Here is a 26,232-nt window from a genome sequence, read left to right on the forward strand (position 1 = left end):
TCAGCGCACACCCTCATTGGTATGCCGTGGACCGACCGACAACGACCCGGACTCTGGGAATCACCAGGACCGGCGTCAGACAGAATATTCGCTCCGCTGATGGCCCGAAGAGGGGCGTACTAAGCTAAGGGAGGCAGCAATACATCTTCACCATCATCCCTGCGATTGTAGCCGAATGGCAAGAACAACAAACACCCACGTTACTAGTAAGACTGCGTACTTATGTCTTCTCGAAGCCGTTCCTTACGCTAGTCCGCCAGTCTCGGAGTCGATTGGCAGACGCCGCGCGTAGGCCTGAGCCAGAATTCACCGACCAAAGGAAATGCTTCGACTTTTCGAGCGGCGGAGACGTAGACGCGTGGGTGGCTTGGGATCTGTATTGCATGCTCGTGACGCTCTATGGAATATCGACGAAGACGAGAGTGATGAAAATTCTGATGCTAGACGCAGTCAGCACATGTCCCCATATGTATAGCGAGAAGACAACACACTTCCATAATATACTCATCCCTTCTCGAAATTTGCTATTTATGCTAGTCCGCAAGTCTCGGACTGGCAAACGCCGCAGCCTTCGCCCATCTAAGCCAAGGCGGCGACTTCTTAAGGTACCAAAGGTTTGCGTCATGGAAAGACTCGGAATGGGTCTCGTGGCCAGATTAGAGGCACGAAAGACCTGAATATAGGCGTATATTAGTCAACGAATGCTCACACCAATATATGGGCACGGACCGCGACCGAAGGACACCCAGCCTGTTACTCTTTACCCAGCCAGTACGCCCGCCTCGGGATCCAGTGGCCGCGCCGTGGTCTATCTACTAGTAAGTGAAGACCTGTCCGTGTTCCAACAGTGATACACGGGGAGTCAAAGTGGTCAGCTTACATTGAGATGCATTGGTCCGAGTGGTCCCAGTAAGATTCCTTCTCTTGAAGAACGCTCCTCTTTTCTTCGCCCAGCGCTAACAGGTCCGCCGCTTTCGGAGCCAGGAATCAGGAGCCGCAGAGAAGCCATCCGACCAGATGAAAAAAGACCATGCTAAACTGCTGTGAGCAGGCTTCGCGTTCCTTTGCGTGTTAGACCCGCGGAAAACTGAGCTTAGTATCTTTCCAGACTTTGAGCGCAGCCTCGAGGAAGGAGCAAGTGACGAGTCGCGAGCGCCAGTCTGACAAAAGCGCTTCGAGAGTTGCCGAAGGAGGGGTTGCCAAGCCGCGGTGTGGAAGTCAGAGCCAAACGCGCTATCATGCTGAGTGAGGAACGCAGGTCGTCCGGTGCTGCAACAACAGTCAATGCGGAAAGTCGGTCATGAACGTGAGAGAGAGAGAGAGAGAGTGATGTGATGTGACACACTGTGACAGTGAATGATGATCTTCATAAAAATACAAAAACAACCGCAAGATGGTGCTACTATAAGTAAAAGTAGGGTAGAAAGACGGAGAAAGCAATGACGGTGAAGCAACAACTAACCGCAAACGGAAAGAAAACAGGTGATCCCGGTAAAACAATCTGGGACAGAAGTCACAAAAGATTTCCCCGACGGGGAATCGAACCCCGCGCTCGAGCGTCTTTTTCAATTTTTCATGAGAAGCTCATATGTTACCGATACACCATCGAGGAGATGTTGGAGGTACAAGGAAGTGAGATAGGTAAAAAAAACTAAGTCCAAAAAAGTTGACAAGTTTAGCAGGTATCCAATCATGCTGGCCCTTCCTGAAGTCCAAAATCGACAGGGACTTATCTGTGGAACTTATGTAGAATTCAGAAATACTCCATACATAACTAATATACCGAGTCCTCCTTGCCCCTTGGGGTTCATGAGAGCCAAATCATTTGTTTTCTGAAGTCCAAAGTTAGTTTATGAGGCAAAACCAAGAAACCTCATCCGACACATCCACCACCAGGAAATGCACAACTGCACTTACGCCGGTCCGCTGTTATAGCTCGCCGGTCGCATTGTGTGGGGTTGGGCTGGCAGCCTGGTAAACTACCCATTCATTAGCGCCTCCCGACCCACCAAAACCTGGTGCACCTCAGTGGGATTTGTCCAATCCGCTGGGAGTATGTCTTCATCTGCTAGCAGCCTCCACCATGTGTTGATTACAAGCGCGGGGGAGAGGGCCTTCTTCTTCCACTTGGTCCTGTTTGTTAGCTGGCGGTCAAGCTCGAGGCGCATGTCGATCTGCTGATACCACCTATTGTGGATCTCCCGCTTGCTCGCGGGGTCCATGCCGTCCTGCTGGATGTGGTGCTCAAGGCGCAGCTACCATATCAGGTAGGCTGACTCTGCTACTAGGATCCTGTACAGTCTAGTCAGTGCTTTATTTGTCTTCCCGTTCGCGTTGTACTTCTTTATCACTCCGCACGTTAGAATCTCCCTGTAGGTGGGGGCGTACTAGGTGTCCCGTCTTCTTCTGCCACGTTGCAGTGACCAGGTCCCAGATGTCGTGTTGGCCAGTTGTCGGGCACTCCGTCAGGATGTGTCTCATTGTCTCCTCGGTATGGCACGATGGGCACTGTTCCCGCTCGTTGTAGCCCAGGATATTCCGCCAATACTTACCCACCTTGTAGCCGTTGTGCAGCGGCATCCATAGGAAGTATTGCGTATTCCTGCTGAACACCTCGTTCCTCGAGCCCTTCCATATTAAGTGCGCTGTCGGCAAATTGCCCTTGGGGTCTACCGCCGCTTGGCGGGCAAGATCTAGGTTGCTCGTCGTGTCTGCTCTGTTTAGTTTCCTTTGGTAAGCAGGCAGCGCCTGTTCTGTGCTCTGTATTACCTTGTAGACCTTGGACTGGGTCATTCCTGACAACTGCATGTCTGGTAGCCTGAGCTCGGGCGGGATTTCAGTATCAAAGAGATCACTCGCCTCTGGCTTTCTTGCGCCCTCGTTTGCAAGGGAGTCTGCCCCATCATTTCCTAGTCGGGCCCGCAAGTACAACAAGCAGGGTAGATCGAAACCGAAAGGGCCCGTAAACTCGGTCCCTTGTCGTTTGCGGTGGTCGAAGGTTCGAATCGGGTCGTATCGGCCTGATGAGTTGGTGATTCCTCCTTGCACGGAGAGAAGTAGTTCTTCAGACGATCTAAGCGATAGAGTACATGGTACGCTATTGCGCATTATATACGTGGGCCCGCAAAGGGGTGATTGGACACCCTGGCCTTCTCCTGCTCCTCCTTGCCCTCGTTCCTGGCCGTAGAGGGGACGATCTGGTGTCGAGTTGGGCTCGGCGACGGCTCGACGTGTCGTTTTCGGTCATGTGCTTCCCACGTGTGTGTTCCTCCTACTGGGGCACATGTTCCCATCATCACGTGCTGTGTGTTGCGGGCCAAGTCCAAAGATGTCAGGGACTTATCTCTTCCTGTACTAGCCCTTCCTGATAATGCATAACATCTAAGCCTACAGGGTATTCATCCTCACAGATACAGAGCCTGAGCTGATATCAGTCAGTACAAATGCAGTATAAAACCATTTATAAACATTATGCTTACCTAGAGTTCAGTTCCCCGGCTGAGCTTGAAGCAACAGGCTACCAGAATAACATGGGGTCTGTTTTCTCTCCAATTTAAGTGCTGAGCCTCAGCAGATGATGCAGGCTAAGAGCTCCAGAACCCAGGCAATAACCATCTCATCCTGGTCTGATTCCTTATTCTTCAGTTCTCTGGCTTTGTTTCTCCAAGTGTGACAGGAGGCTACCTATTCAGCTGCCAGCAATGTGACTTAGTGTCTTATCCAGGCAATCCAAGTGACACATCAGCGATCACTTTTGTATATATTGAGATGTGTGTTCCCTGTTATTGCATACTGAATGTTCCAGGCCCCTGGTTGCTTGGCACTAGAACAGGCTGGGTCTTATCCATGATCCATAACAACTTTAGTGTTGACACCCCAAACATTTTTAAAAATTTCAATGAAGGCAATAATACTGTCACAAACAACACCAATTCAGAGGATGCCAGTTGGCCAGTGAAGGCAAGCAAGAAGCACCATGAAAAGATATTGGTAAAGATGATACAATTCGAAGACTGGGGTACAAGACAAAATCTACTCTACTTATATACACTACTACCATGTGTTTACCATGCCTAATATGAGAGGCAATGACATCATACTTTAGCCATGCCTTTACGTGCTGTTTGCCTCATGTCCAACTCCACGCTGTCAATCAACATCAGCATCGACATCTGATGATCCAATCACCATCTTATCGTCCATCTTATCTCCTCCTTGTCTTATCTTATCAACCAGGGCCAAAATAAAAGGTTTAAACGGCGCAGAAAAAGGTTTCTTGAACCCAGGGTTTGACAAGTACTGGCCAGATATGAATACAATGTATATTCCAGATATTATAGTAAGTATACTCATATCAGATTCACCTATTAAGCAAGATGATATATTTGTAGTATATTATATTTATACTCAGCTGCAGATATTGAATACAATATGAGTGTATTCAAATAATATACTCAAATATATAATTGTAACCTTTAGAGAGGCTGTCATTATCATATCATAAGTCTTTTGCAGGTGTACCTGTCCTTCTATACCAATAATTACATGAACCAATTCATTGTCATTTCCATCACAAAAGTGTATATGAATAAAGTTAGGGACCACAAATTAAAGTAAAAGACAACAGCTCATCTTAAATATTCTATTGTATTTATTGCTACATCTCTCTCTCAGTCTGACTGCTTGATTGAGAATATGTGAACTCTAGACCTAAATACTAGGATGTGAATATAATCAAATATACAAGCTTGATAATATACTAGACTCAAATCATGTTATATTATAAGCATACTTGTTCATATTTAGGATTTTGGTCAGGCTGAAGTATTATAGTCATAGTATTTAGAGAATATATTCAATATTTATTCAAAAAATATCTATTTATGGCCAGCACTATTTTGAACCATTTTAATAACAATAGTGTGTATCTCTGTGAGCTATGAGCCTCTATTATAATAATATATTTTTCTATATACATAAAACAAACTACTTACTTGTTGACTCCTGCCTTGTCAATTTTAGATACTAATCTCATTGAAGTTACATGCTCTATAAACTTTCAACAGTATATAAAATCAAGAATATATTCTTTTATCTACTAATATTTGAGTTTTCAAGTTTAGGCCCAAAAGACACTGTCAAAAGATTTTTCAGGACCAAATAATTATGTGACACTTTTAATTAGGTGTTTGGGGCAAGAAAAACTTGATGTATTTCCACTAACTTTCTCATGCAAACATTTTTCAATCATAGCTTTGGATATATCTCATATTATGCATATATGTATATGTGGAACTTATACAGCATTTGGAAGTACACCGTACATCATATATACAGTGTTTTTTCTCACCCAATGCATTATGCATCCATGTATACATTATGCTGCCAAAGCCTATGATGCTTATTTAACATTATTGCAGTACGGTGTGTTATTATTTACATCATGCTTCTGAGGCCGAGAGCGAGCACAAAGAGGTGAAGCTTTTCGACGGGTCACTCTCAATTAGTGCTGTCCACGATTATATTATGCTAGAATATATTTTGAATATATTCGAATAAATATGATTATATTATGCCCTTTGCATATTCAGACCCATTGAATATGAGTGATTATGAATATGAATATATTATGAATATAATATATTATACCTTGGCCATAATTAATTATATTCAAATACACCAGCAAGCCCTTCAGCCAGAGGTACTAGCTCTGTAGCCTGTACTAGCAGCAGTAGCAACATCTTCAAACTCAGTCTTTACCATATCAATGGCTTTTGGCAGTAAATCAGGCCGGACAATATCCATATCCAGCCCTGACAGAAGGCTGAAGTTGACCTTTATATTGCTACCCTGGACTTTGATGATACTCTTCGCTGGTGAAGGTATCATACTTGACCTAGGCTAGAGTTTTGTTCAGCTTAATATCTTGTTGTAGAATATCCAGGCTATGTTACCAATCCTGGTTATGGCTGCAAAGAGCATCTCTGTAGGGCACCTGGTCTCCAGACTCCAGCATCAAGCATAGGATGACAGATATGCATGCCTCAATGACTGCAAAATTGGCCACAGAAACAACCATAACCAAGGAGTGGTTCAATAAACCATGAGATAAGGTGGATTATATGCACTATGTGCAGACTTGTGAAGCTTGAATATAATTGAATATATTCATAATATATTCATATTCTGAGCCCAATTATGATTATGAATATGAATACAATTATAATATGCTCCAGCAGAGAGAATATATTATGAATATGAATAAATTATGAAAATTTCGTATTCATAATCATAATTGGACAGCACTACTCTCAATGGTGTAACGGTAACATTGGCAGTTCCTGGGCACTGGCACCCACCATCACTCTCAGGCTGACTCACTCATAGTCACACACGAAGACTACTTAATGCTAAGGAAACCAAACCGTAGTGTTCAAGTCCTGCACAACTGAGATGTACTTGTAATACTTACTACAAGACTCTGCAACTAGTTGCACTTGCCACTTGTTTAAGTACTAAAACGAGCCAACCATGCCACGATCAACGACAGACACCCGGCGTATTCTGCATCAGCTGCATTGCTGCCCCAATCGTCCAATGTGGCTCTGTCTTTGCAACGCTCCGTCCCACCATCACCTCTCTCGCTGCCTCCAGCCGAAACCTTACCAGCACATCAACAAATGCAGTCCAAACGAGCAACAGCACGTACCCATTAGTCAAAACGCGGTGGATGATCGTGAGATCCAGACACCAGCTCGGCCTTTGAGAGAGTCGGTCCACAATCTTCGACGCGCCCCAGACGTCGGCCCATGCTTCCGGCCCAGCACAGACCGTCTGCGCAAGCCCCGCAATCTTGCCGACTGTGATGGTCTGCAGGTCGTCTTCTTCGGTGAGGAGCGGCTGGATGCGGTCCGTGTAATACCACATCAGCCAGATTTGTGTCCGGGGGTCGATAATCAGGATATTCGCGTTGTCAAAGGTCGGAGCGAGCATAGTGTCGACGATGGTGGTGCACGCCTCGTAGTCACCAATGGCCGTGCCGTCCATGATGTATGTTCCCCCTTCATATACGCCGGGATAAAGTGTTGCATATTCGGTCTTCCCTTTCGCAATGCACGGGTTGCTGATGCGAGCATCATGGGAGACACCCACGATGTGGCTGTAGACCTGCTGGCGCAGCGTGTGAAGCCCAGTGTGGTCAAAGGTCCGGCGGTAGACATCGTGTGTGCGGTTGCCCAGCCGCAAAGAGTATTTGTAGTCGTCGAAGCCTACGCTGGGCTCGAATACAACTTCGGCATTGCCCCCACCCAGCGAGAGGATGGCGACATCATTGGAATCTTGCAAAAGATGGCGCGCAGCGATCCAAGCGTACATCATATCTTCTCCCGGCTCCATGATTCCAACCCCATCGTGAGGGACAGGGAATGGAGAGACACTGCTGTCTCGCAGAAATTTTTCAACAGAGCTGAGAAGGCCGTCCCAGTGTGGCGGACTTAATAACCGAATCCCCGCTGAAGCCCGCATGAAGAGCGGCGTGCAAGCATGTTGTGTGGCTGGAATAGCATCCAATGCGTGTTCTATCAGCGGCCCCAGAGATTTGGTTACATCTTCTGGTCGTTCAGAGTAAGTATGCAGTGACGGCAAGGAACCGCTCCCCGCAGCATTCCGGTAAAAGGCAGTGGAGAGGTATCGGGATGACACGGAAAAGGCGTGAATATGCAGTCGCGTGCCAGTGCTTCCACCTTCAATAACAACGGCGTATCGAACGCTAGGCGTTGGCGGACTTGGGTCACTTGGCGAGAACGCGTCTGAAATTGGAGGTGTTGTGACACGGTGCTCAAGCAACAACGGTGAGCGCACCATTTTGTTCTACGAGTAGCCCCTCCAAGTGCGCTGCCGCGGAGTCAAGTGATAAGAACATCCAGAGACCGAGCAGGAGACAGTTCCGCCAGAAACCCCAGCCTAAGGGTTGATGAGAATGCGAGGGCCCATATTGCACGTTGCGCTCCGCCATCATTTGTCAAGCGCTCGTTATGCGCTGGCGGGCGAGGATGGCTGGCAGAGCTGAGAGGAGGCAAATGGCGCGGGACGGGATGCTGCGGATGAGAGAAGTCTGGGGTGTGACTCGAAGGTGACATGACGTGTCTGTTGGATGGAGAGCGCCGCTTTCAATTTAAACCCAGAGCTCTAGTTTGGTTCTCGTACTAGTATCCCTCGCGCATTACCACTGACCAGATATAACGCTGAGTAGTAAATATTATTATAGTCCTGAAGTCAACTTGTTACTTGTCTCTTTTACGGACTCGGATAATGTTTCGTGGACCGATCGTAAACCCCCGGCGAAACAACAGGAGTTAACAATTGAAGGTTCTTTCAAGTTCACGCAGACATCCTCTGCCAAGCTAGGAGATAGGCTTCAGCCGCGAGCACAAAGTTGAAAGGAAAAGGCAAACTTGAATGAAGCTCAGCATAGAGTTATGAAAGAGACTTTCGGTGTTCACAAACTTGACTTGGAGGTGTAAGTGTAACGATCACTCAGGTTTTCCGTGCAGTATCAGTCGAGTAGGAGCCACCAGTGCCACATACAGATCGAGGCTGACCCCAATTTGACTTGGAACCAGTCAGTTTTTATCTCTCTCTTGACGGATCTCGCGTCGCACTTAGGCTTCTCCGCAAAAGTCCACTGGAAGGAGTAAGTACTTCAAGTTATTAAAAAAACTTACCATAGGTCTACGTCAGTCACCTCTGAAAGTTGCATGCTAGTATACCAATTCATATTGCGTCGAGCGGTCCGGACTTTGTCTGTTTGGTGACTTCGGACAGACAAAGCCAAGTTAGCGCACGGGGTATCGTAGTAGCCTCCTAGTGGTGGCAGCCAGGGAGAGATTCGGCATTTCATTGACTGCACTTCGATGGGAAGCCACAAAGGACGATTCTTCAATACCATAGCTGGGCCGGCGCAGCCCTCCGCTCGGTACTTCTGCGAGACATTCCGCCGAAGAATGTGGTTTCCGAGCTTGTGGCCTTTCGTCGGTGTTCGTCGCGGTCAGCAGAGCCGTCACGTCACGTCACACGTGACAAAACACTCTTTCGCGCCTCGTCTCGTCTCGACTGACTGGAGACTCTCCATGTCTCACGCGCCTCCCTCGCCTGCTCCTGCCCGCCATCTACCATCGGTAGCATGATGAAATATACCGGACTCCTTGACGAAACCGCCCCACCTGTTCACAAACTTCCCCCGCGTTTTTGGAGAAAACGCCTCCTTCTTGGCCTCGGGCTGTCGCTGGCTATGTGGTACACAACAGTCCACAAAGAAGAGCTTATGTCTGCACTTGAACAGGAAGGTGCGCCGTTTCATTTCTCGTTCAAAGAGCATACTTCAAAAGACAACTTTAGAGCCATCTTTGGCAAACACCGCTGCTAGCTCGCGCTACGCTATCATAATTGACGGCGACAGCACGGGAACGCGCCTACACATCCACAACTTCTCTTCATCATTGCAATACCGCTCTACCATTTCTTACCAAACTGCCGTGGAGAACTCGCTTCATGCCTACGCCGAACAGTCGATGAATGCGAAAGAGGCTTTCCAGCCGCTAATACGATATGCAATGGACGTCATTCCGGCTGACCAACACGCTTGCACACCTCTTCTCATGCGGGCTTCGTCTAGGAGTCTGCGCTCATTGGGGCAACCACAGCGGGACAACCTGTTACATTCTGTCGAGCGAATACTGCAAAGCCGCTCTCCGTTCCCCGTAGCCCTGGGAAGTGTTGAGATCATGAAGCCAGGCGAAGACATAATGTTCAGCTGGGTCGCCGCGCGTCATTTGCTCGAGGACTCCAACATTGCCGTTCTTCTGCTCAGCGAGAGTGACACACAGCTCGTTTTCGAGCCTAGCATGGGTTTTGACGACGACAAATACCCTATACGCCTCGGCAATCGGACGCACGACCTCTATCGTCGCATCTTTGAGCACAATGGTCTTCGCTCGCTGCGACAACAGGTCAACGAGCGGGTCGCTGCTCTAGTGGCCATCTCTGGGACTCCAACGGCCGTAGTGAGCAATCCGTGCATTGCGAAAGACACGAGTGAACACATGACGATTCGCCTGGGCTCGCAAGACCGCCCGCAAGGAGACGAATATCTTATGGACGGCACTACCATTGGCGGATATGATGCCTGCTCCACAGTTGTCGACGATGTTCTCGCCAAGACCTTCCACAACGCCAATATCCTGCCCATCGACCACCCGACTCCGATTTGGCTGAAGCGACAATTTACGGACCGTATCGCGCCGCTCCTTGTGGACAATGACCCAGAGCCTGAGCGGGGGCTGCAAGCCATAACTGTTGACAAAATTGCGTGGCTCGCGCGGGCGGTATGTGCAGGGCCCGAAGTATGGGCGGATGTGTGGGGGGAGTCTGAGATTGTGGACCGATTGGCGCGCATGCCGAGCTGGTGTTTGGATTTGACGATTATTCATCGGCTTTTGACGACGGGGTACGTGCTGTTGCTAGTCTTGCTGCTATCTCTGTCGCTGACTGTCATTCAGGTACAGGCTGGACGGGAGGAGGGAGGTGTTGGTGGGCCACGGCGTTGGAGACACCGCGAAAAGCCCGACTTGGACGATTGGCGCGGCGGTTCAGCTCATACAGAACACCGCCGCAGTCTGTAGTTGATAGTGACATGGAGCAATATGAAGTATACCATGATTGCTAAAAGAATTACCTACTTTACCAATATTTTACCGTATTTTCCTTCGTGCGTGACTCGAATCACGAGACTGTGACTGAAGCTTTCTCTCAAAAAACGGCCATGTCCGCGGCCTTCTTTTCACCGCATGCTGCTACTCCGAGGCCAAACCCTCTCGCCTCTGCTCTTCGCGCTCGTCTACATAGCATCGACACTCAATGTGCCGAAACACACGCCAAAATTGCTCAGTTACGAACCCATCTCAAAGTGCTCGCCCAAAGACGCAAGGAGGTTGCCAAAGAACTCAAGGAAAAGATCGTGTTCCCTATTCTAACCATCCCCCCGGAAATCACCAGCCAGATTTTCTTCTACTATGCGGAATACCTGTACGATGTAATGGGCCTTTCACCATTGGTTTTGACGCATGTCTGTCATGTGTGGCGGGACATTGCTCTCTCAACTCCCAAGATATGGACGATGATACACATGCCAGGATTCGACGATGAGACCTCCGGATCCCTCCCTGCCGAACTGATGCTACGCCGGTGCCTTGAACGGGCAGGCCCCTCTTCTCTCCGAATCACCGCCCCATTCTCTCCAGCCCCACGCTTGTTTTCGCTGCTCACCGTATATTCCAACCAAATTGCCTCCTTAAGCTGTCACATTCCGCTCCCCGACAACTGCTCGCTTGATGGGATTTCCGGATGCCTCTCGCGTATGACCCACCTCGATCTAACTATCAGGCAGCAACATGCGCCGATCACCATCTTCTCTAATGCGCCGTCCCTCCGTCGACTGACGATGTGTTATATGACCCAAAGCCCTGGTCAGGTCGATCTTCCATGGGAGCAACTTGTCGAGGTCACCATACAGAACGTTGACTTCAACCCCGACGTGCTGGATTTGGTTGCCAAGATGAGCCGACTCGAGGTTTTGACGATTCCATGTGCCCCATACAGAACGATGGCACACCGCTCGGTCGTGCTCCCTCGATTGAGGGAACTGGATTGCTCCGCTTTCGTATCGTCGAATAGTACCGATTTCCTACGTTCCTTCAAATGTCCGCATCTAGAAACATTCAACATCAACTTCGAGAACCATGACGGCGCAGGGAACGCAGTCCAACATTTCTTAAGTTCTGGAAACTCTCTTCGTCATCTTATGCTGAGCAGGGTAACCACTGAAATCGCCTTCAAACTATTTCGATACACGCCCACGGTCGAAAAACTTAGTATCGCAGACTCGCAGCAGATGGAATTGCTTTGGCACAATCTCGCATTCTCTACTAGGCGAATCGGAAATCCTCTGCCTGCACTGAAGGAGCTTGAGGTGGAGGTGCCTCGGGTAGACATACCGTACAGAAGTATTGTGTCGCTGATACACCCGCGAGCTTGCCATCTGGAGCTATCGGACATACAGCGCATTAGTTTCAATATGCCTTTTCGTGGCTTCGGCTCAATTTCGACTCGGATACAACAATTTGCGGCGGAACCAGAAAATGGGAGGATTGGTGGGTGTAAGATAGAGCTATCTGGTCTTGCGAGGCTCGCCCTTGGTGCAGTGGTATGCCTCCGTCCATGCGCACTATTAATCCTCATCATTTCTTAGTCTCATGAACAATTTCCACTTTATTCACTGGCGGATGTCGACAATGAATCGTAGCATAAACATGCGAATTGCTGATAACAGTAATAATGCATAAGCCCATCACTCGAGTTGTTAGTATCTCAATCAAATCTCAATGGCGACGTCTTCATAATGAGTTTTAAACGTGAACACGTTCACTGCTTAACAGTCAGTTCATTAATTGAGCATACTAGTATGCTGTACTGCAAATCCAAGTCGGTCACTGTCGTTGTCAACGACAATATCAACATCCCAAATTGGTTCTTCACCTGCCATTCGGGGATAATACCTTCTCTCTCTCTCTCCCACCCTCATGTCCCAATCGTCGCCAGCGGCATTGCGTCAAAAGCTCCAGGCAATCGATACGCGAATGCATGCCTTGTATGTCGAACTAGCAGGACTCACCGCTGAGCGTCAGCGAGCTACGGAAAAACTCAAATGCGTCACTTACCCAATCCTCACACTACCAACTGAACTTACTGCCGAGATATTCCTCTGGTATCATCGAACGCCCATAGATATTACCAGCCAGAAGGTTCCTAAACCATTCATTCTCGCTAGCGTTTGCAGACAGTGGCGTAGCATTGTTCTCCAGCTTCCTGCACTCTGGCGACGAATGTTGATTTTCCATCGACGTTACGATGATGATTGCGGTATCAAAGAGCTGCAAGGGAGGCTAGAACGTCACTTTCGGTCTTGCCTGGATCGTGCTGGAGATAATGTTGACCTTGAAATCGATTGCGACAGTCCTCTCTCCAGTCTTCCGGAACTGCTAGCAACGTCGCAGAAATGGGGAGAGCTGAAGATCCATGGGGAAGCTCTTCTTATTGCGGACCTTGAATTGGCCATGACTCGGCATTGCTTGCCCATGCTACGTCGCCTCATGCTCGACTACGCGTCGCAGCAAGACTCGGACTATATTCCGGTTGTCGACGACCACTTGAATGCCACAGTAACCTTCTCCTCAATCCTCACATTCGAAAATGCACCACTATTGCAACACGTGAAGCTCCGCGGCATAGATTCAACCATCCTTTCCCTCCCATGGGCTCAGCTCAAGTCACTCACGCTCTCTCATGTCGGCGTCCATACGAATGCATGTTTGTTCATCCTTCGCGAAACTAGTTGTCTCGAAAACCTTACTTTGAAATATCTCTTCGCAACCACACCTCCCACACATCTTGTTGCCCAGCTACGACTTGAGCACCTTCGGTCTCTGACCATCTATGACATAAGCCACCCCTTTTCGGGCCTGATGATTGCACTCATCGACCTCTTGGTGGTCCCCGCTCTCACCGAGCTATCTATACCAAGCCTCGACTCCAAACTTGCTCCCGCCGTTGAAAAGATGCTCACTCGTTCCGCGCCACACATGGAACATCTCACGGTCAGAATGAACCTGGCTCTGCTGCCCATAATTCTGCCCAGGATCCCTCCTCAAGTATGGCTCGGCAGGCTTGATCTCTATGAGCTTCACTGGAGCGAGCTTTCCTCTGCTATTCATATGCTAACTATCAGGTTTAATTATCGTATTCAGCACCTGTGTTTGAACATGGAACTGATAGGCGCCCCCTTGGCCGACCTTCGTTTATTCCAGTCTACTATCACCCCTAAGGACCCCGGCCAGTATTCATGGGGTGACGAAACTCCAATCCTACATCTCGAGCTTGTCATATCGAACAATAATGCAAACTACGACGACTATGAGTGGGAATCTGAGTCGGACACTGAGTCGGACACTGGCAGTGATAGCTCCGAGTCTAGCGCCCATCCAGATGAGGTACTATGCGATGGAACGTGCAACCAAGGAAGCATGTATATGCTCAAAGAACTTTCCGCTCTTGCAAAGTCTCCCAACGGGCCAAAAATCAGCATCGACATTCGTGGTTTGCGTCCGAATTCGTCGTCACGAGCCACCTCTGGACAAGCAAGTCATCATTTCGGTATCACGGCGCACTCGTACTTACTCATCCACAGCCTCCCCTCTACTCACTCCTGGACTATGAGCAGTCAATCAGCAGCGCAATATTATAGGATAATACGAGACACCAAACAGTAAGAGGGAAAAGAGGAAAGGACCGTACTTTGATATGGGTTGGTAGGTAGTAAGTAGGCAGGTTCGTATGTACGGCGAAAGGAAGCAAATGATAGCAGGGAAGCGATGCAGAAAACAGTAAGGGACACGTAAATGAATGACTAGTTTGGGCTGGCTGGGGGCGCTCTGCTTTTTTAGATTTGGTCGTGAGTGAGTGAGTGCGTGCAAAGTGTCCGTCCAGCACTATGAGTTTGAGTGAGATGTGGTAAAGAAAAAAGCGTGCGGATGGTGGGTCGTGCAATAAGTTAGGTATTACACGTGAGGAGGGTATAGCGGAGGGTCGTCAGTGGAGTTTGTTTGATGCGAGAGGGCAAGTCGTCGTCGTTCTAGAATCCAAAAAAGAAAACACAGGTCGTAAAATAGATGCCAACTTAGACAAAGAATTGAGTACTAGGAATATCTTGTCAGCACCAAGAATCGGAAGAGAAAAAAAAGAATTTACTGGACCCGGCTAGCAGCATGGACCTCCATTTCCTCCATTTTGTAGCTGTTCAGCTCCTCCTTGATCCTTTGCGCAAGCTGTGGCGTCAGCCGACTCCATGTCGCAGGCTCGCTTCGACGGTCGTAAGTGCTCGCGCTAAACGTGTCATACACGCTTAAATTGCTGGCAAACGCGAGATGTTTTTTGGCGGGCGCAGTGGCCGCACGGGGAACCGAAGACGACGCGGAAAGACCAAAATTGAGGGTGGTTAGAGCTGGCGCGGACGAGTTAAGTGCTGGATGTTGGTACAAGCTCGCTGGAGCCGGTTGGGGAGCTTGTGGAGACGGTGGTGTCGGTGGTGGCTGCGAAGAAGCTGCTGCAGCTTGGGCGTAAGTTGCGGCAGTCGGAGTAACCTGAGGCGACTCGAACATGCTTCCTCCGAGATCGAGATCGAATCCAAGAGGAGGTAATGAAGGGACACTGCTGCGTTTGGCCGCCAACGAAGTCTCTTCTGTTCCATGCCCATGACCGCTAGAATGGCTTCCATGTCGGTGTAGACCATCAATGTGGTCTGGATCGGGACTGGGTATCCTTGCTAGTGGCCCGAGTTCCGTTTGACCTGGCGCATTATATGAGTTGCTCCGCGCTCGCAACGCTGGTAATGGCCCACTTCCTCCAAAATGATGGATGTTCTCCGGAAGATACGCAGCTTGGTTATAAGTATCTGCGTCTGTTTCCAAGATGAGCAAAGAAAAAAGAGGAACAAAAAGACACAACGAACTTTTCAGAATCCCTTTTGTTGGCACCCGTGTTCGCTCCACACTTCTCCGGAGATCCACAGCCCATGGCTCGACCTCTTCTTCCCCATATCCATACTCATCACCACCCTCTTCATGACGATGGGCATCAGCAATTTCTTGCCTGATAGTATCGTCCTCTTCGCCAGGAATCATGCCCCATTCCTCGTCTTCGTCATCTTCCTCGTCGATAGCCCATTGTTGCTGTGGCTGGTTTGGATAATGCTGTGGCTCATCCTCGCCCTCGCTACCGCTGTCTTCCACAAACACCCTCGTCCCATCCTCTGCAACCTGCATTCCACCACCTCCCCGTCTAGTCGCAGTATTCCGTTCCCAAGTTGGTACACCACCCCCATTAACTCCATTTCCGTTGGATTGCGCCTGAGCTTGAGCAGCGCGGGCAGCGGCTTCTTTTGCCTTTGCCGCAGCCTCCGCATTACTCTTGAGCGTATGTTGTCTCGCAAGTTTAGCAGCAGGACTGAGACCCTTCAGCGTGCTGTCGTTAGTCGGCACGCTCCAGTCGCCAGCCTCGAGTTCGGCAGTCGCATGTGAAACGGAAGCCTCTGACGCACTCCCTTTGCCAGACGACGCCTTTTTGTCCTTCTTCTTTTTGTCCTTGTCCTTCTTCCCACTCCCCTCTTCATTGTCGTCCTCCCCACCTTCATTGTCCTTCTTTTTCCGATCCTTGAATAGCCCCGTGATTCCAGCGAGCGAGTTCCGCCTCGCCAGCCTTCCCATACTCCCCAGTTTCCGAATCATCACACTCGCACTGCTGACGGTACTGCTGAGCGAAATGTTGTCCGTGCTCGCGTTAAGACGGGCATTGGAGAACAAAGACGCTGCGCGCGACTTCTTTTTCGGGAGCGGGACCTGTTGGCCGACAGGAAGCGTTGATGCGGTGGAGGAAGAAGCCACCGAAGTAGCAGAAAAAGCCGACCCAGAAGTCGATGCGGGCGGGACGGCTTTGCGTGTCGCGTTCTGAATCACGGCCGGTGTCTTGGCCAGGCTCGGTTGTTTAGGGTTAACAACGCTAGCCTTGATGCTAGCATCGCTGTCGTCACTAGCGTTTCCGCCGCCTTCCTCCTCATCTTCCTCTCCATACTCATCATCCAGCTCTTCTTTTAGGGCAACACTCGAATTGAATGAGAGGGCCCGTCGTAGTCGCCCTTTAAGACCCGAGCCCTTGACAACAGCCGGTGCGGGAGGCGTAGCACTTGTTAGTGTCGAGCTTGGCGTCGTGGCTGTTTGTGATGATGATCCAGCTGATGCCGACTTGGCTGCCTCTGCTCGTGTTGCCAACAGTGATAAGGACGAGAGAGCGAGGGAGGAGTCGTCTCGACTTATACGACGTTCGGCTCGGGTAGTTGAAGCGGGACCCAAAGAGCTACTAGTGCTAGTTCGGGAAGGTGCAATGATGGCGCCTTGACTGAGCGGACTCGGTCTGGCTAGCTTGGCGGCTGAAACCGAAGGGGGAGATGATATGCCTGATGAAGAAGATGTTGAATGAGCGCTATGAGTTGACGACGACGAGCCAGCTCTGTGATGTGGAATTCGGGGCGGAGCAGGAATACCATTGTTGCTCTGCGAAGAAGAAGATGTCGCTGGAGACGGTCGATTACTGGGGATTGGAGAAGAGCGCGAGTTGTTGCTCGTCGTCGTTGTGGGTGAGGTAGCCTTATTCGAGTTATTGCTGTTTGTCCTAACTCGGCCTTGCGAGTTGACCGAACTGGACGAACCAGATGCCTCGGGTTTAGAATACGGTGGCTGTGGGCGCCATTCGTTTGTAGAAGAAGTTTGAGGGGAATCGGATTGTGACGATGACTGCTGACGCGACGGCCGGCGGTAAGGATGGTAGCCACCAGATTGCTGTTGCATATCATTGGGACCTGGTCGTGGCGGTGGAGTCCCGCTGGGGAAGGGGTTGAACGCCATTTGGGGCGGCTGGAAGTATTCGTGTTGCTGGTGTTGCTGGGCAGCCGCCGCATTAAACATCATCTGCTGATAAGCCCACTGGGCCGCCAACTGGGCATTCGCATTTGCGGGGTCGAAATACGGATTGTTCGCTGGATAGACCGGAGGGGTCCCCTGCCCTGGTTGATGGTAGAATGCGCCAGGATAGAAAGGCGCTGCCGCCAATGATGGGGTCCAGCTTCCTTGGGGTTGTTGCTGGAATGCGCCATATTGGGCTGGTTGTTGTTGTTGGGGGTGAGAAGGTCGTTGGGGCTGGGGTTGTGGGGAGGGAGTGGATGACGACGACGACGAGGCCGGTGGTTGAGATTGGGACGGACCCTTGTCCATAGCTGGTTCTCTAGGGGAATATTGCCAGTCCGGAGGAGCGAGTATGGCCATCGACCAGAATCACCCCGCTAGTCTACAGTCACCAGCGCAGTGAGTAGGGGGTGACCGAGAGCAAATGCTCGAGAACGCACTTTGTGGTTTGCCAGACACTTTTCTGGCAAAATGGACCTTGTTGTCGGTCGTCGCAGACGTGAAATCCGTTGCCAATCAGCGCTCGTCACGTCACAAATGCGCAGCAACGTCTTCCGGGGGGAGATGGGCGAAAGATGGAGAGTGCTGGCGGGAAGCACTGGCCGTCTCGGTGATGGGGAGTTTGTGTCGTGTCGGTGGTGGTCGAAAAATGAAATCAGGAAAAAGTGGTCACTCTCTTTCTCCTTCCAACTTTCATGTCGAATCTCGATGTGTGTCTTATATCTCAATCACCTCCTCGCTCCCTTTTTCTAAAACAAGACGCTAGCGCGCTATCGAGATCGTGCAAAAGGCCATCGACGAAGACGTAAAACAGAACTATGCAGAGGCATACAAGCAATACCAGAATGCTCTTGACTACTTTATGCTCGCCATGAAGTGTATGTTCCATTCCCCTCGCGGTTTATCGTGCCACTCACTCCCCAAGATTAGACGAGAAGAACGAGAAATCGCGGACACTGATTCGAGCCAAGATAAACGAGTACTTAGCTCGAGCTGAAACGCTCAAAGAGCATCTTGTCAACGGGGAGAAAAACAAAAAAGCGGCCGTCGCAAATGGTGCTGGTGGGGGTGGCAAGAAGTACGTCTTGTCTTATGATAACTCCTACTCTTTCATTAACTCCGATCCAGAGACGACTCCTCTTCATCTGACCCCGAACTCGAGAAACTTCGCGGAGCACTCTCACAGGCCATCGTGTCCGAGAAGCCAAATGTGAAATGGGACGACGTTGCTGGTCTCGAAGGCGCAAAAGCGTCTTTGAAAGAAGCGGTTATTCTCCCAATCAAGTTCCCGCACCTTTTCACTGGCAAGCGAACACCGTGGAAAGGCATTCTCCTCTACGGACCTCCTGGGACGGGGAAGAGCTACCTCGCAAAGGCTGTGGCAACAGAGGCCAAAAGCACGTTCTTCAGTGTCAGTTCCAGCGACCTCGTGAGCAAATGGCAAGGAGATTCAGAACGGTGCATATAGTCTTCTCGTTTTTTTGTCCAGCAACTGACACACAAGCTAGACTGGTCAAACAACTCTTTGAGCTCGCCCGAGAACAAAAACCCTCAATCATCTTCATTGACGAAATCGACTCGCTTGCTGGCTCTCGTTCCGAAGCCGAATCAGAGGGCTCGAGGCGTATCAAGACTGAGTTCCTAGTACAAATGAACGGCGTTGGACACGACGACACGGGCGTTCTTGTGCTGGGTGCGACCAATATCCCATGGCAGCTCGACAATGCGATCAAACGACGATTCGAGAAGCGAATCTACATACCACTCCCTGGTCCAGAAGCGCGCCAGCGGATGTTCGAGCTACACGTGGGAGAAACGCCTTGCGAAATGTCCAAGGCGGATTATCGCGTTTTGGCAGAGCAGACGGACGGTTTTTCGGGGTCTGACATCAGCATTGTAGTGCGAGACGCGTTAATGCAGCCGGTAAGGAAGGTACTTGGAGCCACGCATTTCAAGCGCGTTGGGGATGGGAAATGGACACCATGTTCGCCTGGAGACCCCGATGCAGTGGAGAAAAGTTGGACAGATGTCGATTCTGATGAGCTTCAAGAGCCGCCGCTGAAAGTGGGCGACTTTCTGAAGAGCTTGTCGAGTACACGGCCGACAGTGACGGAGGCTGATATCAAGAGGCATGACGACTGGACGCGGGAGAGTGGTATGTTCTCTTCTTTAACGTCTTTTTCGGGGCCGCTACTGATGCCTATTTAGGGAATGACGGGGCATAGGAGTAACTTCTCTTGTAACTGCGGACGGCGGAGCACGCATTTCCTGCTCACGTTGCATCTTTGTGTGTATCATATATGGTAGGGTATACCAGCTGCTATAAACTAGCTAAGCAATAATTCTGGGCAAATATGATGGGTGTCTCACCCGACTGAAAATTATTTGAACAGATACCACTATGACCAGGGGATTTGTCTTTTTTCTGAGCATTGATTATGTCCAAGTTGACCAATCCTCCGTGTGGCCTTGGTAAATAAGCGTATTTTGAATGGCAAGGAATATATTGGATCTGAGCAAAAAGCTCAGTGAGGATAGGAACAATGAAACGGTTGATGGGGTAACTGACATGTCAAGGCCGTTCGAGAGCTTGGTGACGCTCAGCAGTGAGTGTCGCTGATTTGCCATAGAGAGCTTCGAATCCTTCACACACTGTCAATTTCCACCAGACTCTGCTGCAGAGACGCTCGCACAACGCTCGCAATTAAACAATGGGGACATGATAGTTGAAGAGTCGAAGATAACGTGATGCCTATTCTTTCAAGAGTTGTAACAGTACTGTAGACAACCTAAGTCTAACACAAGTTCTACTAGCATTCAACTGCCCACACTATAGTCCATCGTCAACATCTGCCAATGAATAAAGTGGAATTTTTCCAAGAGACTAACCGAAAACCATGTTAGATCATATTTTGTGGTGCAAACAAAGGATGGGGGGATACTTACTAGTTCCGCGGTTGGGTCCGCAAGTCCAGAAAGCTTTACCTGACACCCATCAATCATCCCGCCTTCTGTTTGCACTGCAAGCCGCATTTGTCTCATTGAATCACGGCCTTCAGAAGGCATATCGAAAAAGACATGCTGCATGTTTGCATAATCCAGGCTCCTAGATCGGATATGAACCAGCGATGCAATATCGTCGTGTGGCATGTAGTTATATGCCGCATGAATCTCAAGCTTCCTTAGGGCAGGCAAAATTTTCGGGGGGGTGTATGTTAAAGGATACCACAGCTCTTCGATATGCTTGGCATTTGTGATACTGAGTTGCTCGATCATCGGAGTGTATTGGAATACTTTTAAAGCAGCTTGAATTTCCGCATTGTTTAGCTTGAGATGACGCAGAGAGGAATTGTTGTGGTGTAAGAAATGATGGACCGCATCGGCCGTGGCTTCGAGTTTGTGGAAATCAATCCTGAATGTTTCGAGATGCGGACAATTGAAGGAACGGAGGAATTCTGCGCTACCACTTGACCGCAGTACCAAAGAGCAATCCAGTGTCTTCAGGTGAGAGAGCATCATCAAGGTATTCGCGGTTCTGATGTATTCGGCACGTGGGATGGTCAAAGCCTCAATTCGGCTCATCTTGGCAATGGAATCCAGTATGTTGGGGTTGAAGCCACAGATAGAGACCTCAACGAGTTGCTCCCACGGAAGATCAACCCGACCAGGGCTTTCCCCGAACACGAGCTCCAGTCGGCGGAGGGCAGGCGCATCCGAGAAGATGGTAATCGGTGTGGATTGTCCCGTCACAAACAGACTGAGATGGGTCATTCGCGAGAGGCGTCCAGAGATTCCATCGAGCGGGCAGTTTTGAGGCAATGGAACTGTACAGGTCAGAGAAACGATTTGGTCCGAATATATGGTGAGCATCGAAAACAGTCGTCCCACTCCCAACTTGAAACCTGAGGGAGCGTGAACCTCGAGAGAAGATGTTCCTGCCCGTTCGAACCAGCGTCGTAGCATAAGCTCTGAAGACGGAGAGCTTGTCATCCCATCCATATTTATCTTCGCCCATAATTTAGGAATCGAAAGTGCGATCTCTCGCCACAAACGACAAACATGCGTCAAAATGAATGGCGAATACTCGTCGTATTCGTCGACCATGTACTCTGCGTAGTAGGAGAATATATACCCGGTGATTTCAGGTGGGATAGTTAAGATGGGAAAAGTGATCTTTTCGAGTTGTTGAGTAACCTCCTTGCGCTTTTCCGCAAGTGCCTCAAGGTGGGATCGTAATCCCGCAATTTGGTCATGGATTTCGGTTCGTTCAATGTCGATATCAGCAAGCTGAGCGCGAAGAGGACCTGCAACAGACTCCGGTCTAGGCATGTCGGTGAAGGACTGAAAGAAGGCTCAGTCACAGACCATCTCAGATGTGAATGTGACAAGCCAATTCACGACGTCGCCAATAAGTAGCCGCTATGAGGGTTCTTTTGTACAAAAAAGTTTTTTCCGCGCGCGCACATGACTTTTCCGCGCGCGCACAAGATATTGCGCGCGCACACTATAACTCTGCTAATTGACTGAGTAATAATAACATTCTGAAGGGGCCGAAAGATTAAACTTGTGATTAAAAGACAACAGTATGGTATAGCTACGAACTTAAAAAGAGAGTGGGCATCATGGCAAGCTTTGGAATAAGAAATTACGAGGGCAAGGAAGGTAATAGCTTCGGGTTCAGACTTTGAACTTGAAGCTACAGATGGAACAGTGGATAAAGAGTGGTAGTTTGTGAGACGTGATTTATAGTAGGATTGATTCAGTAAGGTGAGTTGGGCCTGTTTACGATTGTCGCGAGCGCTTCCAGGGGTTGGGGAACTTGCGCTCGGGTGATTTTACACCAGAGCCTTCAAGGAAGGTGGTGAAATAGGTACGCTTCTTGGTTGCAGGTGCTTGTGGCTCGCGGTAGGTCCCAAAGCGCTCCAAGTTTTCAAGGGCCTCTGTTTCACTATAATAATCGCGGAAACGCGACGGCCCTGCCACTCCAATCGCAGGCTGAAGAGGCTCCTGAGCAACCACTGATCTCGAAGGTGCAAATGTGGTCGACTCGGATGAAACTGGTGCAATAGAGAATATGTCCAGATGGCTTGTGGCGGCAGCGGTCGAAATGCTCGAGTTGCTATTCTGGGTGAATGGCGCAATAAGAGAGTCTTGGAAACTCGATGGTGCCGATGCCATATTGGTTTGCGCGACAGTGGTTTTAGCAGCAGCTGAGAGCGAAAGTTGCTCGGGAGTTGGAAGTTCGGCATCATCGGTGTCAGATAATTCTGGGAGGAATAGGGAGCTTGCGGCATGACCTGTATATTAAAGTCTGAGCTCATGATCCTGAGACACCCAGTGTACATACCAGTCGTTGCGGCAATAGTGTTAGTTGTGGGTTCCGACTTGACTTCTACTTGTAGCATATCTAGAATTCAATTTGTTTCAATTTGTGCCAGTGCATAACCATAGAGCATCACATACCACTAGTAGTCTCGTCGTCAGAGATCACGATAGTCTCTTTCTTAGGCGATGGTCGTCCAAGCTTGAGAATAACTTTCCGCTGCTTTGATGCTGGCTTCTCTGCCTTGCCCTTGCCCTTGTTCTTTGATTCAGCCGCAATAAGAGCTTCGAAGGTCAATGGCCATGATGGGTCTGAATAGACTCGATGCGGTATTGTGAATCGTAAGCCTGTGAGCGAGTGGTGTTGAGCAAAGCTGCAAAGCCCTTGATCAATGTCACGTACCGAGATAAATCGTCTTCAATTCAACCTTCTTGCCTTTGCCTGATGAGATAGTGTAAAGATCGTCTCCACAAATGGAGCCTCGTTTCTTGAACTCTTGTAGGCTCTTTCCCTGGAGTGCCAAAGGCACCCAGTGAAACTCCCCAGCTTCAAGCAAGTTTGGGTTCACCGCATCTTGATAAGCAAACACATCCTTGAAGTTCTCCATCAATACTTCGTTGATCTTTTCCGCCGACCATGACTTTCGATACGTGAAGTTTTGCATAGTCAACGAGGCATCTTTCAGCTCTTGGACAATCACTGGACCAGGTAAACCGGCAACATATCTCATCGCAACAGGAATGTCGGAGTCGCTGTTGCTCCGCTCGTCATCATCACTCGCAGCTGAGAACTCCTCCTGCCCACTCTTGTCAGCCGCAAATAGCTATCCAACTTCACTGCTTACCTGCCGACAATTGGGTATCATTATAAGTTGGCCGACACATAAGTTCTTTTCCTCCTTTGTCGACAGACTTGGCTTCACTGCACGTCGAGTACTGGAGCTTCGCTGGGATAATAATGTCAGAATGGATTCCAAACTTGAGCCATTGACTGACCTGGAATTTAGTGTGGCCACCCTGGCCTTCTGCCTTTCGGAAACCACTGCTTGCTTCTGAGCGAGCTTCCTCCTCAGAAGCACTGGAAGACTTGAGTCCGGAGCGGCCAACTCTCGCAAGAATGTCATCTAGAGCAGTGCTTGGCCGAGGAGCTGAACGATGCATGCTCTCCCAATGCTTGCAGTCACGACAAACTTGGGTGTCATCGACCGACTGATTGGGGTTTGGGATATAGCGTTGGCACCGGCAGGCCTGGTCCTCAGCACTGTCTCCCATACAAACACGGCTTTCGCTGGACGACATGAGGGGAAAAGGAGAGAGAGACTAAAAAAAATGGGGCAATCCATAGCCGATTTTATGGATCAATTTAATGCCCCCAAAAGTAGAAATATTATTCAATACCAAGTTCGATACAAAATGCAGTCATTAAATCTAAAGCCTGAGTCCATAAGAGTGTCCGTGGCCACCAATTCACTGCAGGAAGCTGAATTGAGACCTTCTTGCCAGCACGACCCAATCGGATAGATTCGCAGATCTCATATGTGTCGACATCAAAATCCGTCTCTGCTGTGACTCCTTCCTGCTGCTTCAGTGCCAATGCTTGGAAGAAAAGCTGTTGTATGGCATTATCGAACGGTGCTTCGTGAGTTGGTACGGCGATTGGATCATGACGGATATCGTGATGTTGATCGTTTGCAATAATATCGTCAATATCTTGCCACTCCTCGTCTGTGTCCTCGACAACTCCATAAAACTCCTCAAGAACTGTTGGATGTATCCCAGGCTGGTCTTCGTCAACACCGTGACATGTTTCACTAACAAACCGGATGTCCTTGAGAAAATGTTAGCAAGATAGAAAGAGCACGCCGTTGAAACTATACCAGGGGAGACTGGCCCTTGTTCCCGTTACCCTTCAATGGATGGAGGTTCCACTCGTCTGAGAACTCGCGGCAGTCGTCGTTGATCTCGTCAAGAAAGAGTTGATGAAGCAGCCATAGATGCCGTGGAGAAGTGTGATTGAGCCCATGAAGGCGTTCAAGCCGGGTAAAAAAAGCGCGCCATCTTCGCGCGAATTGGGTTCCAACTTCTACCCACAGTCTTTCGATTCGAGTATTTCGGGTTGACCTTAAAATTTGTCAGAGTATACTTGAATCAAAGTCTGAGAACTTACGAGCCCCACATAAAAGATGCACGTCGTGCCCCTCGATGCTTGATCATCCAAACAGCTACCTCAATATTCTCACCTCCTCGATCTCCTCGCATGCGTGAAGGCACAACATGGAAGCGATTGATGGCTGAGAGAAACAGATTTAGGACGGTTTGTGCTTCATTATTTGTTGACGCTTCCAGCGCCGTAATCTGAAGTAAAATAAGTTTCAGAAATATCTTAAAATGAGAGAACTTGCCGTCCGACAATAACCATCAACGATGCCATGAATAACAACCCCCCACCGAATTAGCTTGTGATGCCCATCCAGATGCCATAGATAATTCGAGTTTGGAACACGATATTTCTGCCGATCTGTTGCTTCATGTCGCCGGATTGCAGTCCCAAGAGGGTCAATGCGCCGAATTGCTGCACGGACACGACGTCGTTGAACTTTAACCCCATGCCGGCGAAGGAAGCCGACAATATAGCTTAGGCCAGAGCTCGGTTTCTTGGACTTGAATGTCCGCACAAGCAAGTCAAGATCGTGGTCTGAAAGTTGGTTGAACCTCTCGTAGACGCCAAAACTCTTCATATAAGCCCGTAGAGTATGCCGGTGAACTCCAGCCAGCTCCGCTAACTTGGTGAGGGTGAGACGGCGACCTGGTGCAACAGCAGCTGTCAGCCAATCCTGCGAAATGATTTTTCGCGGTCGACCTCGTCGGCCACGCTGAATCTTGACTAGTACCGGCTTCTTGAGGTGGTCAACATTGCTAGCATACTCAGTAAGACCTTCAAAACCCATAAGTTCGACAACATACACAGTTTCCATTGCAGCAGCTGATGCCTCGAGCGCGACCCCGAGTGCCGCAACAAGAACTTCGGCTTCCTCAATCCACTGAGGATTCAGAATCTCCAGCTCCATTGCCCGAACAATTGGCAGTGTACAGTTCAAAATTTTGTCGGCATGTAGCTTCAAGCGATGGCTTTCATTGTCGCCGGCATTGAGGGCCTCGTAGGCATAGCGGTACGCGTCATGGACTATATCATGGGCTTGCAAGACGCTGGGTGGCCATATACCATTGTCGAAGTGTGCAGGTAGGGCAGGAAACTCGTGAGGAAGGCTCTCCATAGTTGTTGTCC

The 26,232-nt window shown here is 49.4% G+C and overlaps 7 protein-coding genes across 7 annotated transcripts; 2 read left to right on the forward strand and 5 right to left on the reverse strand.

The window, feature by feature from the left end:
• Window positions 1-6,540: 6,540 nt before the first annotated feature.
• MIND_00414600 (Nucleoside phosphatase GDA1/CD39) lies at window positions 6,541-8,017 on the reverse strand (the record flags this gene model as incomplete). The annotated part of the gene is made up of 3 exons (XM_037360967.1): window positions 6,541-6,661; window positions 6,710-7,808; window positions 7,861-8,017. 3 exons carry the CDS (start codon window positions 8,015-8,017, stop codon window positions 6,541-6,543), a joined length of 1,377 nt encoding a protein of 458 aa, XP_037221259.1.
• A 1,164-nt stretch (window positions 8,018-9,181) lies between these two features.
• Window positions 9,182-12,358, forward strand: MIND_00414700 (F-box domain-containing protein; the record flags this gene model as incomplete). The annotated part of the gene is made up of 5 exons (XM_037360968.1): window positions 9,182-9,344; window positions 9,397-10,504; window positions 10,557-10,671; window positions 10,727-12,259; window positions 12,305-12,358. The coding sequence occupies 5 exons, from the start codon at window positions 9,182-9,184 to the stop codon at window positions 12,356-12,358; spliced, it is 2,973 nt and encodes a 990-aa protein (XP_037221260.1).
• A 2,430-nt stretch (window positions 12,359-14,788) lies between these two features.
• MIND_00414800 (uncharacterized protein) lies at window positions 14,789-17,984 on the reverse strand (the record flags this gene model as incomplete). The annotated part of the gene is made up of 3 exons (XM_037360969.1): window positions 14,789-14,807; window positions 14,860-15,568; window positions 15,620-17,984. 3 exons carry the CDS (start codon window positions 17,982-17,984, stop codon window positions 14,789-14,791), a joined length of 3,093 nt encoding a protein of 1,030 aa, XP_037221261.1.
• Window positions 17,985-18,319: 335 nt separating this feature from the next.
• Window positions 18,320-19,849, forward strand: MIND_00414900 (AAA-domain-containing protein; the record flags this gene model as incomplete). Its single annotated transcript, XM_037360970.1, has 6 exons — window positions 18,320-18,334; window positions 18,391-18,502; window positions 18,555-18,702; window positions 18,753-19,082; window positions 19,133-19,779; window positions 19,833-19,849. 6 exons carry the CDS (start codon window positions 18,320-18,322, stop codon window positions 19,847-19,849), a joined length of 1,269 nt encoding a protein of 422 aa, XP_037221262.1.
• A 605-nt stretch (window positions 19,850-20,454) lies between these two features.
• On the reverse strand, window positions 20,455-21,953 carry MIND_00415000 (F-box domain-containing protein; the record flags this gene model as incomplete). Its single annotated transcript, XM_037360971.1, has 2 exons — window positions 20,455-20,508; window positions 20,571-21,953. The coding sequence occupies 2 exons, from the start codon at window positions 21,951-21,953 to the stop codon at window positions 20,455-20,457; spliced, it is 1,437 nt and encodes a 478-aa protein (XP_037221263.1).
• Window positions 21,954-22,406: 453 nt separating this feature from the next.
• Window positions 22,407-24,245, reverse strand: MIND_00415100 (uncharacterized protein; the record flags this gene model as incomplete). The annotated part of the gene is made up of 6 exons (XM_037360972.1): window positions 22,407-22,921; window positions 22,972-23,031; window positions 23,088-23,294; window positions 23,350-23,743; window positions 23,792-23,893; window positions 23,943-24,245. 6 exons carry the CDS (start codon window positions 24,243-24,245, stop codon window positions 22,407-22,409), a joined length of 1,581 nt encoding a protein of 526 aa, XP_037221264.1.
• An 88-nt stretch (window positions 24,246-24,333) lies between these two features.
• Window positions 24,334-26,221, reverse strand: MIND_00415200 (Integrase catalytic domain-containing protein; the record flags this gene model as incomplete). The annotated part of the gene is made up of 5 exons (XM_037360973.1): window positions 24,334-24,774; window positions 24,824-25,067; window positions 25,114-25,301; window positions 25,349-25,862; window positions 25,911-26,221. The coding sequence occupies 5 exons, from the start codon at window positions 26,219-26,221 to the stop codon at window positions 24,334-24,336; spliced, it is 1,698 nt and encodes a 565-aa protein (XP_037221265.1).
• Between the last annotated feature and the right edge of the window lie 11 nt (window positions 26,222-26,232).

This window comes from Mycena indigotica (assembly GCF_014461135.1).
Source record: "Mycena indigotica strain 171206Taipei chromosome Unknown Mind.scaff0004, whole genome shotgun sequence".
Classification (NCBI taxonomy): Eukaryota; Fungi; Basidiomycota; class Agaricomycetes; order Agaricales; family Mycenaceae; genus Mycena; species Mycena indigotica.